This window comes from Canis lupus, chromosome 11 (genome assembly GCF_011100685.1).
Source record: "Canis lupus familiaris isolate Mischka breed German Shepherd chromosome 11, alternate assembly UU_Cfam_GSD_1.0, whole genome shotgun sequence".
NCBI classification, from domain to species: Eukaryota; Metazoa; Chordata; class Mammalia; order Carnivora; family Canidae; genus Canis; species Canis lupus.
In genome coordinates this window covers 29,346,769-29,367,105 of record NC_049232.1, presented here as the reverse complement: position 1 = coordinate 29,367,105, position 20,337 = coordinate 29,346,769, and the positions used below count along the sequence as shown (strand labels likewise).

General features: G+C 33.9%; 1 protein-coding gene across 47 annotated transcripts in view; it reads left to right on the top strand.

Moving 5' to 3' along the window:
• The window catches only part of PTPRD (protein tyrosine phosphatase receptor type D), a 2,163,408-nt gene that overhangs the window by 1,981,873 nt on the left and 161,198 nt on the right, over positions 1-20,337 (top strand). For 25 of the 47 annotated variants that reach the window (XM_038552342.1, XM_038552385.1, XM_038552349.1 and 22 more), the window contains 5 exons: positions 6,236-6,369; positions 8,944-9,088; positions 12,605-12,910; positions 13,783-13,976; positions 16,385-16,411. In XM_038552342.1, coding sequence (XP_038408270.1) covers positions 6,236-6,369; positions 8,944-9,088; positions 12,605-12,910; positions 13,783-13,976; positions 16,385-16,411 — 806 coding nt within the window. The remainder of the gene's footprint in view (positions 1-6,235; positions 6,370-8,943; positions 9,089-12,604; positions 12,911-13,782; positions 13,977-16,384; positions 16,412-20,337) is intronic. The other 22 variants (XM_038552389.1, XM_038552387.1, XM_038552373.1 and 19 more) reach the window with 4 other exon arrangements.

The window sequence follows — 20,337 nt, the reverse complement described above, 5'->3', positions numbered from 1 at the left end:
TGACACTAGGAAGATTTAGGTATCTGAGATACCAAATACTTTCTGGAACTAAATTCAACCAAAACATAAGAATCCTTGGGAATCATGAGAATCCTTATATTCAGAACACAGAAGACAGACAATAATCCCTTGGCTATAGTTTATTGATAGATAGAGAACTGATGGTTAAATGAACCATATTTTGGTTTTCTGTATCACCAAGAGACATAATATGACATAAGCCATAACTCAGTTAAGGTAGGGCTACACCAGGGGCAACTGAGTTAATGTGGGACTATAAACTTAGAAAAATCTGGATGAATTGAGCCACTGATGCATTAGAATAGTTGCTCCAAATCTCAGAGCATTTTTATATTATTTCCAAGAACCTTGTATAATAGTACTTTTACTACTCATTGATTGAGAAGATATAATGACTTGTGCCTGCCAAGATCAATAGGCTAAGAAAACCTTCCAAAATAGCACAATGATTTGATCTGTTCCCTAGGCTTAATTAACAAAAAGCCATTTGATGTTAGTGGACACCTGCCAAATACAATGATGTTAGTCCTAATATAATTAATGCTGAGGTGCTCCTTTTTTTTTCTTGCTGACTAACTATTTCTTAGGATCATAGCTAGGCAAAAACATAAAATCATTATGAAATATTCCTCTAGAGAGATTACAGAAAATTTGAGGATATAATTATTTTAACTGCTATTTTATCTTTACCAAACCTATGACAATTTACTTACCAAGATGTATGAATTTCTTAAGTATATTTTAATTTTGTTCATGCAAAGATACAAATTTCTATGTCTTCTATATCTGAAAAATGTTCATTTCATTTTTTATCTTTAATTCCCTGGCACTAACAGTTCTATTTTTGTTTAAAATTGGACTATGAAGAAACAGTACTTAGTAACAAAGTGAGTTTAAGAGGAAAGTTGTCACTTTTGAACTCATCTAAGATTATTGTTAACATATTGATGTAAATGGAGGATTAATATTAAATTATGTATTTCTGATAATATAGAAAATCAAAATAGAATCTGTTTTATAGTCAATAATATTCTCTTTAATCATGAATATTCATACAGTTAACAATATTAAGTAATTTTTAAATGGTTTTAGATATGAAAATAATATTTCGGTTAAAATATTATTTTTTAGAAACATGAATTCATCTTCCAGTTTTTCCATAGCTTTACCACTGGTATTACAGTCACTTGCTGCTAGTTCACCTTAAAAATATGGAGAATGTAGTATATGGCCATAGTCAAGGGAAGAATTTATATTGTACTAGAAAATGATTTCTTCTATTAGAATACACATTTTGAAAGAATGTCTTTTTATATAGTTTTCTTGTATAGATAATTATAATAAGAACATACAGTAACTGTACTATATAAAAGACAAATAAAACTGTGATAAAGAATATAGTAAATTACATCTAAGACCTAATGCCCTAAATTATTGCCTGATGTTTGTGCTAATTGGAGCCATTCTAAATCTGTTAAATCCCAATGTCTTGTCTTTTTTCTTTCTTTAGAAAGCATATCTGACCTCTAATTTTTCTGCACATTTAATAGATTCTTGGGAAAAATCTATGGATTGCTATGTGTATACCTTTCTCGGCATAGGCTTTTGGGAGGAAAAGAATTATGTATATTTACTAAATAAATACTGAATAACACCAACTTTAAACTTTTTGAAGAAGCTAATTCCACTCCAAATTCTGGGCATTGTAAAATTGTTATAAAAATATCTATGACATTTAGAGACATTATGTTTTAGATTCCTAGAACTTACTAAATCATTTTATTAGTGTATGTCAACAGGCCTAACTGAGCAAACTAGAAAAAGATTGATTTCCAATTTCCCAAGTTATGAATCCAATTTAAATGCATTCTTAAAATAGTTTTAGCAAAGGAGCTAAAAGGAATTTGAGTAAAGGAGCTCTGGATGTAAATACAACTGTAATAAAATTTAACTTTTCACATTGGTATCTAATGACAATTGAGAGTAAGATGTGTGCAGGTGCTCATGTGTTAAATACTTACTTATCAATGATATGTTTTCGGCACTTACAAATCAGACTCCTTGTTTTGAATTTTGTTTTGTTTTACTACCTCTAAAATTCTGGCCATTGTTTTTATTGTTGTTATCATTTATTAAAATGCTAAATACATTTTTAAATATATTTTAGCAATAATAGGTTTTCTAGTCTCTGATAATATTTTGTATTTGTAATATAGCTAAATGAAATTGTTGGCTAGACATTTACTACATTTTAACCCTCTTTAGAAATATTTCCTAAATTTTACTTAAGTGTCTATCTCTAATATTATTAGCATTTCAGGTGACATACAGATTTTACCTCCATCCTTCATTCATTCTCCATTCTCTGTCTTTGAGTTGCCTTCAGATATTTATATGGAGTATGATAGTAGTACTACTCAAATACTTTATATTTATCAATACGATCATAAGCTTATTTTAGGGAATTGATAACTCATATTTGTATTTCCTTGTGGACTTTAAATAATCAAGAAGGAAACTATAATGTTGACACCATTTACAGAATACAAAGATTTCTTAAATATAGTTTTAAGGAAAAATTTTAAGTTCTACCCGCATTTTCTCTGTCCACATCTAAATTCTAAATTTGGTTTATGGTCGATATGATTACATCTCGCTTTTTAATGTAGAATGATTGCTCTGAAGTTTCTAGATAGACTTTTAAAATTTTTCCCATGATTTTCCAGAATCTCAGAGTTCCCTATAAAATTTGTGTTCAGTTATTTGGTGAGAGAAATACTACAACCCAGAAAAGCTCTTAAATAAAAGTAAAATAGACACAGACAAACAAGAAGTGAAGATAAAAGAATGCCAGTCGGTTTGAGGTGTAAAGACTGTGAAAACATTTGTGGAGAGAGAGAGAGAGAGAGAGAGAGAGAGAAAAGGTGTTTTTTGTGTTTTAAAAAACACAAACATACATGATAATAGAACCTGAAGCCACAGTAATTGATATCCAAGTCTAACTGACAGAAGATGAAGTACTCCCTGTGTTTCTAAATAATACAGAGAAATAAAACTGGGGCTCCCTGAAGTGATCCTTCATGTACATATATTATGATCATTAGGACAACTGTGTTTGAGGAATGTAAACATAAATCCATTAATTTCATAGCTGTTTTTCTTTTACTTTGATGACTCCATTTTATTGTGGTTGTTTCAACTATGGCTAAATGAGGAAGCATCTCCGTAGGTGAATCTTCAGTTCCCAGGGAGGTGGCACCTTAAGGTGTTTATGAATATAGAGACTGATATAATACAAAGGTCTTTGACAGCACTTGTCCATTTGCTGGATTTTGCCTGTAGACATATTTGTCTCCTATCGTGTTTTTCAATTAATTTCAATTAATTCAGTTAATTTCCAATGGTTAAAAATGGAAAGATTTTACTTAGAAGGTAAACTTCCGTTGAAAAATCAGTTCAGGCAAGCTTGGACCAAAATTGCACAAAGCCTTAGTCTCCTGGCACTGAACATTACCAAGGCCTACAGGTGGCTAGGCGCACTTCCACTGGCCCCAGACCCCACTGATCTCTGTACTAAGTGATCTCTCTGCCTGATACCTCTGGACATCCATATTTCTACCACAAATTTAACGTCTAGTAAATTAAATTACCCTCCAGACCACTTCGAAAGAAGGACAAGATAGAAGAAGAGGAGAACCTTGTATATATATTTAAAGTCGTTTGACCACTGCTTATTTTGTCCAAGAATAAAATGGACAGTACACCCTCTGATGCTTCAAGCCTGTTTAATTCGTTATTTAGAAGGAGAGGTGTCTTAATGCATTGGAGGCTCAGATGAAGTTTGTGTCACTACACAAGGATAAAACATGGAGACCTACTGGGAATTTGTTCAAGACAAATTAAAAGCAAAAAAGTAAACAGTTTAAATAAGAAGAAGTTAATTAGATTCCCAAGATGTTTTCAATCAATGTCAATTTATTATTATCATTAGTCCGGGAGGAAATACATAACAAGCAATAATTATCCTGAGAGCAGCTTTCAGTTCTGTCCCTGGTTTTAATTCTTGACAATACTGTGTTCCAGTTTGGGGTAAGTCAGGAGTTACCATAAGGCTTTCTTCCTTCCCAGGCTGGTGGAAGTTGGGAGAAAGAAAAAAGGAAACAAAAGTGGAGAGAAGGAAGTGACCACACACATATGCATAAATATGCATTTTTAGGCTGAGAACCCTTTTAATCCTCTGAATATTAAAATCCAATCATAAATTCCCCATCTGTCTGATTGTTCTTGGCTTCCATTTTTGCTCCTGCCAGCGTTTTTGGTATTTACCTTTTAGAACTAATGCATTCTCTATTTGCTTTGCTATTTTCCTGTTTATTTTTCCCTCTGTTCTCCCTTCTCTGCTCTTGATCTTTTATCTTCTTTTGTCTCCATTTCTCGGTCTGGATGATTGCCTTAGGTATCTCACTAGGCAAATACTTACAGAGAAAAAAGAAAAGAAAAAAAGATACCCTGTTTAGAAAGTATGTTCACAGAGGCATCAAGTTAATGAGTATCTCAAGGCCTGTGATACAAAAGAGGAGAAAAGATGATGAATGCAACTAGAAATAAGAAGCACTGACTATTGATCCCCCCTTATGCATAAGTCCAAACATGAGAGTGTATGCCTGCACATGCAGGTACATACATGCACGCACACGTGTGTGCATGCATGAGCGTGTGTGTGTGCGTACACACACACACACACACACACACTGTTAGCACCCCAGAGAGAGGAATAAAATAGGAATACTGGAAACTATTGTGGTAGATCTGTTTAGACTTCGATCTCTTTTTAAACAAAAGACTTTTTTTTTTAAGTTGTATTACAGAGAGATGGCTACAAAAGAAAAAAAAGTAAAACCTTTTATATTTCCAAAGATCTTCTTACTTAGGAAAATTATGCTTTAAGTATTACTTAAGAAATTGAAGTCTTATGTTAGCTACAAAGTATATTTTTTCTTAAGTTTTTCAATGTTTATGCCCATTCACCAAAAAACACTTCACATGTTCTTTCCCCTCTAGTATAAAAGTATTATTGTTCTGTTTTTCATTGAATATGCACAGAATTTTCATGTTTACTTGTGGGAATACGGGCATATGGTCAGCTATCAGCCTTTAAGACATAACACAGTATCAGGGGTAATGACACAAATATTTAATTTGAACCAATCAGAGCAGACATGGGCCAAGGACCATGTAAGGTTAGCTGGACTAGTGATGCCTGAGCTCCATGAGTCTTATGTATAAGGGATAGAGGACTTAATGGGATTTGGTGTTAACTAGGACGTTGGGGTTGTAAAACCTATTCTAATACAGCATTTGAGTAAAGTGTTTTAAACTAGATAGAAGTCTCATCTTTTAATAGATCTGATATAGAGCTATCCAAGTTGTCTATTACAAGGGTATGTGACTAATATGAGAATTATGGATAACATCTGTTAAATTACTGCATTTCTGATAATAAATGTATTCTTTAAACTTTTTTATTTGTGTAGTAAATTTAGCTCCATCTTACTATGGACAGTATTAAGTTCACTTTAGGCCTAGTATACTAAGTGATTTAAAAAGTCAATTAGGGATTAGAAGTAATTATTTGTAAGTGATTGTTTTTTTTCTTTAACCTCTTTTTCAAAATATGGGTTGGTAAGAAAAAATGCAATGGGATTCTGGATTACCAGTAGGTTTTGTTCATGGAGCAAAGGTGGGATTTTATAAATCTAATTGGAAATAATTTTGAAAGTTGAATGTAGTGCTAGAGAACAAGCTCTCAGTTGTAAAATAACAACAATGGTGTTTCTGTATTTAGCACTTGTTATGATTTGACAATATTTATTCCAAGTGGATTGTATGAATTGTCTCGTTTATTACTTTTACCAGTATTATGAAATAAGTTTATTGTTCTTAAGATCACATTTAGAAACTGATCTATTCTATATTTGTTAATTCTACTATATCTTGTATAGATTTTAAATTGATCAAGGACAAGTTCAGTGTTAATAATACTCTCATCCGTTGAAGGAGGGAAAGTAGACTATAACAATGTTAAGAGACCTAGCACTTTATTAAGTTGATGTATGTGGACACATTTTGAGAGGTTTAAACAGATGCACTAATGGAAGGGTTTTCAAATACTCAAGGTGATGATCAGCTCAGTCCTCTGCCTTCCTGTTTTTAGTGCCAGGGCAACCACTAAACTTCAAAGCTGAACCTGAGTCAGAAACAAGTATATTACTGTCTTGGACACCTCCACGTTCAGATACCATTGCCAGCTACGAACTGGTCTACAAGGATGGGGAACATGGCGAGGAGGTAAGGTCATTTGCTTCTTATCATTCACTGCACTGTGGCGTGACTCTACTTTTGTGTACTTGCCCAAGTTCTGCCAAAAGGTCAGATGTCTTATAGAGCACTTAGGTTGAAAAATTTACTCATCCAAAAAGAAGCTTGACCAAAAAAAATCAGAGTATTGATTTCAAGCCTTTGGAAGGTGAAGTGGGGTAAATGACCACAACAAAACAGCTCCTGTCCCTATTTCCAGGTTCCCAAACTTCATCTGAAAGTATCTAAAGGAATATACCCCATGAGACTTAAGGACTTCCTTTATTTCTCTTCTGCATTATAGTACTTGAGTCATATGCCGACATGTGACTAAATGACCTCCAAGGCTTTGGATATATGGATTTGTCCAAACTGGTTCAGAGAAAGAGGCTGTGCAGCAAATGTTAATTTCTATTCCAAGAGTTCTTTGATATTTATAGGAGTATATGTAATGTCTGAGTGTGCTGTGCAAATAAGAAAATGGTACATTGAAGAAGTCTGACCATTGTTGATAGTTACTGAAAAGAGAAACAAAGTCAATATAACTAATATATATATTGACAGATATAGCAAGGGTTTCACATATGTTAACTCATTCAGTTCTTACAATGGTGCTGTGAGTCAGTCTCTACTTTTAATTGAGTTCACATATAACAAAATGGGGCACAAAGATAAATCCCTCAGCTCTCACACTATTGAATGACAGAACTGGGATCTGAAAATCGAGGCATTCAGGTTCCAGAACCGATCTTTTTAAGGATTTGGGTCTACTGCCTCTTGGGTGTACTTTGTATAAATTACAGAAATCAGTATCAAGATACATCCAACATTTTCAGAATGGGAATATATGATAGCAATGAATGCAATTCTTTTGTTCCTGTGAAATCCAGTCTGGAACACTGGGACAGAAATGTTGGTGAAACTATATGTGAAAACTCAATCCACCTAAGTCATTTTATTATACTTCTTAGTATTCTTTATCTTAAAAAGATCTTCACAAATCTAGGCAGCCCTTGACTTCTAACAGAAATATCTTTTTTAAAACACTCACATAATAAATGAAATATTATCAGTTAACTTATGGTATATCATTCTGAATGCTAAAATAAATTAGTATGTTCCTATACACTTCTATCTTATTACAGTTCTTTGAATTGAGCAGAATCTCCAAAGACCAGGTTCTAAATACAGTGCTTTTAGAGTTAGCTAACAGAGCCAATATGAATTAAGCACTCAAGTTATGTAATTGAAATGCTGCTATAACTTAAAGTACTCATGTCAACACTGTTGGTGTTTTTATTAAGACATAATTCAACATTAATTTATTTTAAATCCTTACCACTACCCAACTAAAAAACAAATAAAATACAACAGTGTAGGAGAGTGGTACTCCTCTGAGAATGCTATAGATGTAGATGCTTGAATGTTGGCACATCTACTCTGTTTTACAGTTGTTTCTTTGGGGATTCCCTTTTTACTTACCATTTGGGAAATCTAAAATTTCTGAAAAGCTTTTGTGTTTGTGAGCCAGAATACCCTAGGGATGCTTTCTTTTACTTTTATATTTGAATTCCCCTTGAATGATTTCTGTTTGTGTGAACAGCAAACTCTATTCAATGAGAAGCCTTAAGATTATTTATGCCAGTACTAGATTACATATTAGTGGATATTTTTAGGCTTACTTAAACAGGCTGATGTTCGATATGAGATTGATTACCCCTATATAGCTCTGTTTTTGCTAAAACACAAGTCAATTTTAAGCATGAAAAGTAAGAGTTCTAATATTCAATTAAAGAAACCTTATTTCAAAAGCTCTTTATGATGTTAAAATTCGCGGAAAAGTTTGTGATTTTTTTCCTCCAACTGTGTGCTCTATAGTCACAAAGAAGGTTTTAAAATTATTTTATTTTTATTTATTTATTTTTTTATTTTAAATCAGTCTAAAGTGATGATACAGTCTCATATAACTTATCCAGCTTTCTTCAGTGACTAACCCTCTGGTTTTTATCCCATCAGAATTCTGCAATTTCAGATCTCGTGTAGCAATGTCATAGAAACCGTACAGTAGTTTCTGTTGCTACTTTTGGCCATATCTTCTATGCCTCTATTTAAAATGCATAAAGTCATGGGAGATGAGCTAGACAATCTCTTCAGTTGAAATTGCACACATTGGCCATGCTCCAGTGCCAGGGGCAGGTGTCAATTGCTATTGTGGGCTTTGTCACAGCAACACATGCACCATAAGGTACAACACATTTATGGGTAGTGGCCTCTCAACCTCTCTCTTATTTGATGCATTTGATAACTAGATCATCATTAGAATGATCTCTGGTTTCCATTGTTCTAATTGCCTTACTTGTTGTATTAATTTGCTTTTTAAACACTGATGGTTTCCTTCTGTAATTCCCCTGGTAGAGTCCTAGATACTCACTGTTGGTTCTGTTTGTGATATTTTGATGATTTTATAACCCCAATGGCAGAAACTGGAGGTTGCAGACAGTGTGATAAAAATATTTGCATGTATCTTAATAAAAATGACCCAGTCCTTTTGTTACTTATCCACAGCAACGAGTTACCATTGAGCCAGGGACATCTTATAGGCTGCAAGGGCTGAAACCAAACAGTTTGTACTACTTCCGTCTGGCCGCACGCTCTCCTCAAGGCCTGGGTGCTTCCACAGCTGAAATATCAGCCAGAACCATGCAGTCAAGTAGGTGTCTCTCTTTGCTTACTTTTTGCCCTTTCTCACCAGGAGGTATTGTGGCCTTTTATCTCCACCAACAAACAATCAGCTAATTAATAATTTTTGACAATCAGTAGTGTCTATGCTACTAAGCGTCCACTTTGGAGATTACAGCCATGATCTATTTTGGTTTCCACCTTGGTCCAAATAGCAGACCCCATTCTCCCACTTCCTAAGCTGAAAGAAGTTGAAAGGGTTAGGAGATTTCTGTAAGAAAAATCAATGAGAGTTCCACCTGTCCTGTGTAGTGATTTTTAACCCTGTAAAGCAAAATTCTGGTTGAGAACACTGCCAAATAATCACAAGAGGACTTAACAAACTAAAGAGGTAACAAAGAAAGACCAAACTTGTATGTTTTTTAAGCACACAGGTTTTTTTTAAAGTTTATTTATTTCTATTTATTTATGTCTGTCTGTATGTATGTATGTATGTATTTATCTTAGCGGGAGTGGGGGTGCTTTGGGAGGGACAAAGGGAGAGAAAGAATCTTAAGCAACACCCAGTGCAGAGCCTGATGCATGGCTTGATCTCATGACCTGAGCTGAAATCAAGAGTTGGTTGCTTAGTGGATGGAGTCCCCCAGGTGCCCCTAAGCATACAGGTTTTAATTTTGGTAACAAACAGGTTTTTATTTCATATATTTGTTTCTACTCAGAGAAAAGCTCAGCTCTTGTGACTAGTTTGTTATTAACTCTGCAAGTAGTACATGTGGAAATTTGGAACATGTGTAGAAAATCTGTATTTGGGCAAATTTAGGAACAATGGAATAATCACAAGTACATTTGCAATCCTAAATTGTATTTTGTTTCCTCAGGTTCAATTTCTTTTGGAACTGTTACCTTAAAGCATAGTTGTGTTTATCACAATGGGGGTTTATTGTGTCCAGGCAAGATTGCTTTGTGTAAAGCATTGTATGGAAGTTTATTTTTGGTGGAAAGTTTGGTGACTCATAGTAATAGTATTGTTTGCTCTTTATTAGTATGTTTCTATAATTAGTCTATTAAACTACCACTTACCTTGAATTGAACAGCTTTATGGAGTTATTTCCCTAAGTATTTTTTTTGATTCTTCATACTTTTTATGTGATTTTTGATGTAGTAGTAGTAGATATGTATAATCTCAATACATTGAATTTTATAAAGGGATGCTCTGCAGACCTAAATTTTAGACCTATCAGCAACCATGAAATTTATGGATATTTTCAAAAAATGAATTTTCTTTCATATAAGTAAGTCTATTTTCTATAGAAATTTAAAATCTTTCAGAATTTTTTGAAGATAAAATTTATATTCTTTCTCTTTCTCAAAACATGGCTGGTGGTACAAAAAAGTATTAGGATCCTATTACTTAAACCATGAGTGATTATACCCTATTCCCATAAAGTTCTCTTTCTTTAAAAAACTGAAGCATGTAAATTAAGCATGTAAATTAATGCAGTTTTGTATTCTGCTTTGAAATCCAGGCAGGCTAATAAGTAATATCATAGAAGACAACTCTTAAACTCAGATATTTAATTAAAAGAATGTGACATGCTTCAATATTCTGTTTTGTGTGGTTTACAAAACAGACTTTTTTGCATACATACATACATACCTATTTACATACATAGAGATGGAATGGACATTTTATAACCACATCAAAGCTTATCTACTCAATTATATTAAAGTAAAAGGTTCAAGAGGTGTTGAATATATTCTCACAGAATAGGAGGTCTGAAGGTAGCAATGTAGTAAAAACCAAATCAGCTTTTTAAAAAGAATTACAAATGAGTCCTTGCTGTTACAAGAACAACTCAATTTATTATGAATAATGATAATGCATATGAAATAGTTTTATAATTTGAAATCTAAGAACCTGGAGTCAGAATCAATAAAAATGACAGATATTCTAGTGATTTTGCAAACCTTACTCCAAACTTATAAGATTGTCTTATGAGAATTTCCTTTTGGTTGGTACAGGGAGCTTTTATTTTGATTGACTGTAATGAAGAAGCCAAGACATATAAATTAAAAAAGACTGATAATCCTATAAACAATTAGATACATCTAATGCTACATAATATTAAGACCCACAAAGTCTAAGGAAATAAAAAAAAAGGCTAAGGAAATACCCAAACCACATATTGACATACACAAAATTAGAAATGATTTACTCATTCTATCATATCAATTGCCTTAAAATAAAGAAATATAGATATATATAGTTATGTATATCTTATCCCCCTTATTCGTTCTTTAGGAATTATACATTATTAACTTTAAAAATAATTTATGATAATGGTTACATTGCTCTTTATTGCTTTTTAAATTTTTCTCAAATAGTAAAAAAAAATAAATAAATAAATAAATAAATTTTTCTCAAATAGTGATATATTTGGATAATTTGATAAAAAATAATTACTCAGAAAGTGACCATTTTATTTTAGAATGGACAATAAAAAGTTTCTCTTTTAACTCATACAAATTCTACTTAATATGATTACATATGAAATGAAAGAAATTTTGCACATAAGTAATATATTTTCCAGATGGTTCTCAAAATCTTTTTTTAAACAGTTCTTTTTAATGACTATGTTACTGACATTTTGTAAGGGATAGATGATTATTATTGATTTTATCAAAATTTGCTGGTGGAATCTAATTCTTTACTAGCAATGGTGTCTCAAGAAGAGTTACAATAAATTTTTTTTAAAAACTGAAAGCTGACATAGGGTAAGTACAAGTTACAGTCAGAATCAACAAGCCCGACATTACCTTCGGGTAGGTAAATCTTGGACTACATGTTTTCATCCTTTTTGATTCTGCATGTTCACTGTATATGGGCTACAATCAATGCTAGATTAATACCTTTCCTTAAAACTAGTCAGGCTGACTCAGTTTTTCAGATAGTTAGAAAGAATGCTCTTATATTTGGGCTTTTATTTTTCTTTTTTTTTTTTTTTTAATTAGAATTGGTGGAAGGGTCTGTAACAGTTATTGCAACTTTTTAGACCTAAAAACCTTTTCACAAATGAATAGTGTATATGACTCACCTCATTCTAGAATGTAGAAGTGAAAGCTTGAAACAGAATCTGTGAAGCATCATCAGACTATCATGTAATAAATCTTCGATATTTACAGCTTTTTTTTTTTTTTAATTGGGTAGTCTGTACAGTAGGGCTGGGGAATTGGTTTAGAAGAAGAATGTAAATTGCAGGTAGGTAATTTTATTTGAGGCTCTATTATCTCAAGGTTTCATGTTCACATATTCCCCCCACCCATTATTTAACAATTATTTTTGGTCATTTATTCATTTTTTGGTTTATTCATATTACTAAGCCAAGGTACATAAATTTAAAATTTTAAGTTTCAAAGCCTTATTTTCATTTTGTTGCCCTTATTGTTCATTTATTTATTTTTGCCTTTTCTTTTGTTTTATCATTTTTTTTTCCAACCACTCCTGTCCTTTCACTCAAACCCTCCTTTAACTCACTACCAAAATAAGAGCCATCAGCTCCTCCTCAAGACATTAGTTGCACCAGCCCAAGTTCCACTAGTATTTTGGTAAGTTGGCAACCTCCACCCGTGGAAAAACAGAATGGCATTATTACTGAATACTCTATCAAGTACACCTCAGTGGATGGAGAAGATGACAAACCTCATGAGATTTTGGGCATTCCTTCGGACACTACTAAATACCTTTTGGAACAGCTGGAAAAATGGACTGAGTACCGCATCACTGTGACAGCACACACAGACGTTGGCCCTGGCCCTGAGAGCTTCTCCGTGTTGATTCGAACTGATGAAGATGGTATGTTGCCTCTGCTCCGTCAGTTTGCACCCTTCTGACACAATCTTGGTCTGCTGTCCTTTGATAGGCTAACAGTAATCAGTTGTTTTCTGCTCATCTTTTTTTTACCCAGCATCGCTGTAACTTCAATAGTTTTTGCCAAAGACCTATCTTTGCTGTAGCCTGGGCATTTTTTTTTTTTCAATCTCAACACAATAATTTGCTTCCTTTTAAAAGAACATTTGGCTCTTATGACCTTGTAATCCAGGCCCTTCTCTGTACTTCCGTCTGAAGTCTTCTGCGTTTTTCTTGGCCTTTTTTTGTCATTCTTTTACATTTTGAAGTTAACTTTTCAAAACTGTCTTCTTATCTTCTTGTTGCTTTTTTGTCTTGCATATTTCAGAGACACTGATGCTCGACATTCAATTTTTGGCATCTGTTGTTTGGAAAACCTTTGATAGGAGAAAAAAAGAAGAAAACCGATATAATCAAGAATCTTTTTATTCTGCTAAAAAGAGATCTTTAAAAAACACACAACAATCAACAACCAGTTTTTGTTATTATTTCAATGCTATTCCTCTTTGTGCTTTAATGCTTTGAGCCTCAAAGCATCTTCCTTGGCTTTTGTACATTTTTTACATGTTTTTCTATTTCTCTGATACTCTTTTTTTCTTCCATTTTTTTTTTTTTTGGCATCGGTCATGTTTTTTGATCTTTTCTTAAAAGGTAGAGCAGATTGGTTGAGCATTTTCATTGCTTGAAAATGTTTGTATTCCACAAAGGAAACATAGTGGGTCTGCCCATTTTTTTTTTTTAAACCTAAGTAAAGAAAATACTCTGACTGGGTGGGACAAGTGCCTATAATTTTCTTTTATCCAATGATGTTGTTCCAGTTCCTAGTGGTCCTCCTCGCAAAGTCGAGGTAGAGGCTGTCAACTCAACATCTGTTAAAGTCTCATGGCGCTCACCTGTGCCCAATAAACAGCATGGCCAGATAAGAGGATACCAGGTGCATTATGTGAGGATGGAAAATGGTGAGCCTAAGGGCCAGCCCATGCTGAAGGATGTCATGCTGGCTGATGCGCAGGTAAGCCTCTGAAATTACATACCTATGTTTTTATTTATTTATTATATATTTATTTTAGCCTATACCTTGAAATGGACCCTCATTTTAATTGTTTTTGACATTTAAAAATCCTGTACAAAATTCTAGTTTTTAAAACAGATGATACATATTTACCTTCTCAGAGTTGACAGCATATGAGGAAGTGAGTTGTACTGAAATGATATTCAAGCCTAATTAAAAACATGTGATTGTTTTCTTAAAATACAGATACTCAACTCTCCACATTTATATCTGAATTTGCCTTTCTGACTTCAAAAAAATTGAATTGATTTTAATCAAAGTAACAAGAAGAATTCTAAGCAGCTGTGTTAGAACTATTGAAACTAAGTTGATCTGACTACTAAATGTATGACCTGTTCTGTTGAAGAAAAGACATGTTTATTTGAAGAAAATTATCCAGCTTGTATTTTATTTAGTACATATTTATCAAACCATATACTTAGAAGTAATTATTTCATTTCCCAGAAAAATGAAGAACAATGCATTCATATATTTAAAATAAAGGTCATACAAAATAATACTTTACCTTTAATATATGAAATGAAAAATTAATTTAGAGTTTTCTGGAAAATAAATGGGATCCACCATGTTAAGCCAAGTTAAGAAAAGTATGAAGAGCAGTTGAGTGTGTGAGAAATTCTCTTGATCCTTGGGTGATAGTTTTCAACCATGCAGTCACTACTTGGCTTTGTAATCAGTTGTTTAAAGCAGAGCATTACATGTTTTATTTATTTTATTTTTTTGTAAATTAAAGTGTTTCAAAGATAATGCTATAATAAATACACCTGTATTCTATATAGTTACCTGAAAAGAAGAAGAAGATTTCAATTCATAGCTTCTCCTGGGGATTACATGTAACCTGTGGATAGCTTCTCTATACTGGGTCCAGTATAGAGATGGTATGCTATGAATAGGAGAGTACTAGGCTTATCTAGCAAATTGGTGGCTGGGCATGGAAAAGGCTGGGGTTTGGAAAATTTGAAATGTATTTCAGTAAAAGGTTTCTTACCCTGTGTCAAAGTAAGGAAGACTATGAGCTAAGTTGAGAACTCTTATGTCAGGTTGCCAAATTTTGCATTCTTGTCTCAGTGCAAATAAGAGAGCAACTCATGTGTCTGTGGCTCTAAGGAAAATATTGACCCTAAAGTTTTAATATAATCAACTCATGAAAATGCTGTTTTTCCTAATATATTGAAACGTTTTGACAACGGGATCTGGATTAAAGGTTCACTTAATGAGGTCCAAATCCAGTTCCATGGTTTTGAAGTCTATTTTTGTGAACTTATTACTTAGATTCATAGTCCTTTAGACTCTAGAAAAAGGGCATTGCTTTTTCTAAATATTTATTCTGTCCTGTCTGATTATGTAATCATAATATGAAATTAATCAAGCCATTAATGCCTATATTTTCTTTTGTAAGTCTGTTATTATGAAAAAGAAAATGATATGGCCATAATGGTTTTATGTTCTTCAAGTCCTAGAAAGTTTTACATTATAAACCTGTAGTTCTATCAGTGTTTTCATTGTGGAGGATGGTGGTTAATGGAATTATATGATAAAAAATGCCTTAAATGTGAACACAGTTCTTCCCGTCTTCTACTTTGTCATTTCTTTTCTTTTTTTTTTTAATTTTTTAAAAGATTTTATTTATTTATTCATGAGAGAGAGACAGAGAGAGAGAGAGAGAGGCAGAGACACAGGCAGAGGGAAAAGCAGGCTTCATGCAGGGAGCCCGAGGCGGGACTTGATCCTGGGACTCCAGAATCACGCCCTGGGCTGAAGGCAGGCTCTAAACCGCTGAGCCACCCAGGGATCCCCTACTTTGTCTTTTCTTTATTAATTTGATGATTTGCCTTATGTGTATATGTTTTTGATTATTGTTCTTTTGCCTACTTCATGTATTCTCTGAATTTTCATTGAAATTCCACTGCATCTTGCAAGATTTCCCTGGGGCTATAAGATTCCAATATTTTATGAAAGATGGTATTCTAATTAGTGACATAAATTAATTGCATAACATAAAGAAAAAGTAAAAATAAATGTCATAAAGTAGTATATGATTAAAAACATTAACTGTATATTATACCTTATTGATTCATTTCAGTGAACCACACATTAAAAATATGTGTTAGCTGATTTTAATAATAACAATACAAACATATTTACTTTTGATGTCTCAGTTCAGAGTGAGGGTGGCAGCCTAACACACCTACTCTTTGGAATTTTACGTACACACTGCTTTAGTTGCTTGTTTTGTTTTGTTTTGTTTTAATCTAAGGAGGGCAACATTGACTTTATAAGGCTACAAATTTCTCTTCATTCCTTTTTATTTTGTTTTCCTCTTCCCCAACCTTCTTAAACTCAATCAGTGGGAATTTGATGATACTACTGAACATGTGAGTAATTTTGGACGGCTTTGTCAGAAAAGATTATAAATGCTTGATTTTTCTGTTATCCTTCTTTCACTTATTTGTGATATGTCATCACAGTTTGCTTGGATGCATGAACTAACAAATTATTTTTAAATTATCCTCACTACATGGTATACTTTTAATTTAAGTTTTTGTTTTGTGAAATTGGCATGGTGCTACTGATTGCATAAGAAATATCATGAGCTCATGTTGCTTTGATGGCTGTTACTAACTCTGCCTTGTGACACAGTTAGAGGAGGAATGCTTTAAGTGGATGTATCACAGATGAGAGATATCAAGCTGTTTGATATAGGCCACTCATAGACCGTACCCCAGGGTTACATTTTCCGCAGATAAAACTCTGTAGATCTGGTACTAATTATATCTAGACATGGCAATTCTCTGTTGTACCCATAGAAATTTGAGTTAAATTGAATAAGTCATGCCAAGAGGCAGAAAGTATCTCACTGAAGGAGGAATTTTTTAAAATATTTCAATGGCTGGATTATGTTATTTATTGGTAGCTTATTACTATGCATAGGTTTCTGTGGGAGATATAGGATGTGACACCTACCTTCTAAGTGTTTGCAGTAGGTGGCTAGGAAGGATGTACAGTTCAGAAAAGTTCCATAAATTACAACAAAAGTGATGACCTCAAGCAATATGTAATTAATTAGTAAATGAGTGGCATTGTCAGCCAGAACTATGAGTTCAGGGGCCATGGACCAAAAGTAGAAGAGGTCTTGAAACTTTGTTGAGAACTTAAGAAATATATAAAGGTTGAAGAGGTGGAAAAGTGTGTGTGTGTGTGTGTGTGTGTGTGTGTGTGTGTGTCTGTGTGTGTTGGGGATTCAGAGGTAGGAATGCATTTTTTATGATGTAGCTATTGAGGCAGGTCATGAATGTGATATAGTCAAGTGATATGGGCTTTCCAATTCAACATGAATGAAGGGGTTCAAGCTAGTAAATTAGTGCTAAGTATGGTGAAGGAATAACTTTCAGTATAATGTTGGGAAAACCTGAAGTGTCAAGCTAAAGAGCTAGCTTTTAACTCTTCAGGACTGGAGAGATACAGAAAATTATTAAAAACAGAAGTAAGATAAAGGCTGGTAAGGGTATTTTTTCATTTAGTATTTTTTTTTTTTTTTTTTTTGCCGAAATGCAGGGCTCTTATTGGGAATATTGGTAAATACGATAGGCAAGGTATCAGTTTTAGTGGAACTGACAGTGTTTGATAAACTTCTTATTGTGATCCATAGTAAGAAATGCATTATATGTTATGACCAATGTGTTCATATGTTTAAAATAAAGGTCTTACAAAATAATATATTACCTTTAAATATATGTAAAATTTAATATTTTGCATGAAGTATATCCTATTTCTTTTTTAAAATGCAAGTCATGACTGAGTAAATTGATTTCATGACCTACTTAAGTGGGTCATTACCTGCAGCTTGAAAGCCAATGACATAGTGGATAGATTAGAGAGAAAGAAGATAGTAAACAGGGAAACAAAAATAGTTCTTTTACTAAAGTAGTCATTAAATAATAAAAATTCAATAGAGTTGAAGCAGTGGAGATGAAAAAGGGGCAGTTTTGGTCAATATTTTAGAAGAAAAATTGACAAAAACTTACTAAGAATTAGAGGAAGAAAAAGAGATCAAGTCACTCATAGGTTTGGAGCATCTAAACCATTCATCAAAGTGTAGAAGCAAGGAGGGGAATTTGCTCTTGGGAATGACATTTGAGCTTCAGTTAAGTTGAACTTGAGGGAACAATTGATTGTCAAGGGGAAATGTCCAACACATATTTACAGTGTACATGCCACTGGAGCCCTGATGGGAAAACAGGACCAGAAATGAGTTTAGAACATAGAGAGGAAAAATTCCTTAAGGTTTGGAGGTGTGTTTTTTTGGGGGGGAGGGGGGACTAGAGAGAAACACAGCAGGCCAGTAACTGTTTCAGCATCCAGGAATGCCAATTTTTAATAGGCAGGGGCAGGAAGTTGAGTGGGGATATGATGGGAGAAGGCAAACGAGAATGAGGAATGGTGGTCATGCTATCAGCCACACCACCTCACAGAGCATATGGAAACCACCAAGGAAGTATGCCCACAGTTTAAAGAAAGAAAATATAACACACGAGATGATGTGATCCAGGCAGATAGGGGTGTATTCAGCTGCGATTATACCACCACAGAGGGTTTGGCCAATTACAAATTGCATTACATATGTTATCCTGTAACAGCCGGCATGAGAGGAAGGGCATGTGTGGTTCATCCAATTTGACAAATGAAAGAGACTTATATAAGGCTCAGAGTACATAAATTCCTTTCTACATGATTTGGTGATAGAACCAAGCCCTGCTTTTCCCCACCCTACCCCAGTCTTGCCTACTGGGGTAGTCTTGCCTAAATATAGCAGAAATTCAGTAGCATGTGAGAGGGACTTTGGAAACAATAATGTTGTCATTTTCCCATCATAATTTCTGGAATACCCAGTATATCTACTGTAATTTAGAATGCTACTCTTGGGTGATTCAGATGGTTTTTATAGCCTCTCTAATGTTAGTGAAACCATTCCAAGGTCCTGAAAATAAAATCTCTCTCCCAAATATAGCCCATTCTTTTGGTAGAATAATATTTCCAATGGCTGCTCAGGATGATATCTGAAATTCCTGAATTTCTATTCCAATGATATTCCTACTATTTTGAGAAAAGCATACTGTCGAAAGCTGTCATATTTGGGATCAGATTCAATAGTTGAGTTCTATGGTGTGTCTTACAGCCTTGCACAGAAAAATCCTTCTGTCCTACACACAATCTAGTCCATTCCATAAACTCTCACTTGCATTGTCTTCAGATGTGGAAGACAATGACATTGTATTATTTATTGAATCTAATCATATTTAATTTGAAAACATAGCAGTGCCAAATATCTGAAAGGGCTCTTTACGACTGTGTATTTGTGTGTGGGGATGCAGGTGTATGTGTAGCAACTCTAAAGAAAATAACAGAACAAACTACTCTATGTAAAGAATTATATAATCTCCTGTTTGGAAGAACAGGTCTAAATTTTGTAACCATTCACATTTTTGGGCCAAAATTAAGAGAAAACTAGAATTGTGATAAATAGTGTATGACATTTGACATTTCTAAACAGAATTAATTGAGTACTCTCCATGAGGATGTGCTGTGAGTACTCTCCATGAGGATGTGGTGAAAAATGCATTGTTCTTTGGTTTTATGACCTACTCCAAATCACCAGAAAATTCTCCTTAATGTGTAATGATTTTAGTCCATACTGTATGTAACTAACCAATACTATGTTACTTGAGTCCTAAGAAACTTCTCTGGCTGTCAGGATATCTAGGTCTGACAGATCAGCCATTTGGCAAAATACTAGCATAGGCATAAAACAGACTGCATTGGCATCAGCTGCATCACTGGTCTGTGGGCCAGACTATAGTGGATCCATATTGAGAGCTCCTGGCATAATATAACTGCTGGTTTATTGTTTGCTCACCATGAGCCAGGCATAAGTTTTTAGTATTTACCTGATACAATTCATTGAATCCTTCTGTTATTCCAACCTTCACATGAGAAACTGAGGTACAGAGGGGGTTAACTCACCTGCCCTGGATCACCAAGCTAGTAAATAAGGAGATGCAGCTTTAAATTCAAGAATTCAGGAGTTCTGGCCCCAGGTATTGTGTTTTTAACTACTACTTCTTAGAATTACCTCTCACGATGGCTAAAGACCCCACTTTAATGTCAGCATGAAAACACATCATTCATAGCATGAGCAACAGGCATGAAGCTTCCAGTGCTTGGCATGGCTACAGGGAGTATTCAAGCATGCAGAGAATGAAGATGAATGCTTTGATTTTTCCCCCAGGGTATTTGTAGTGTT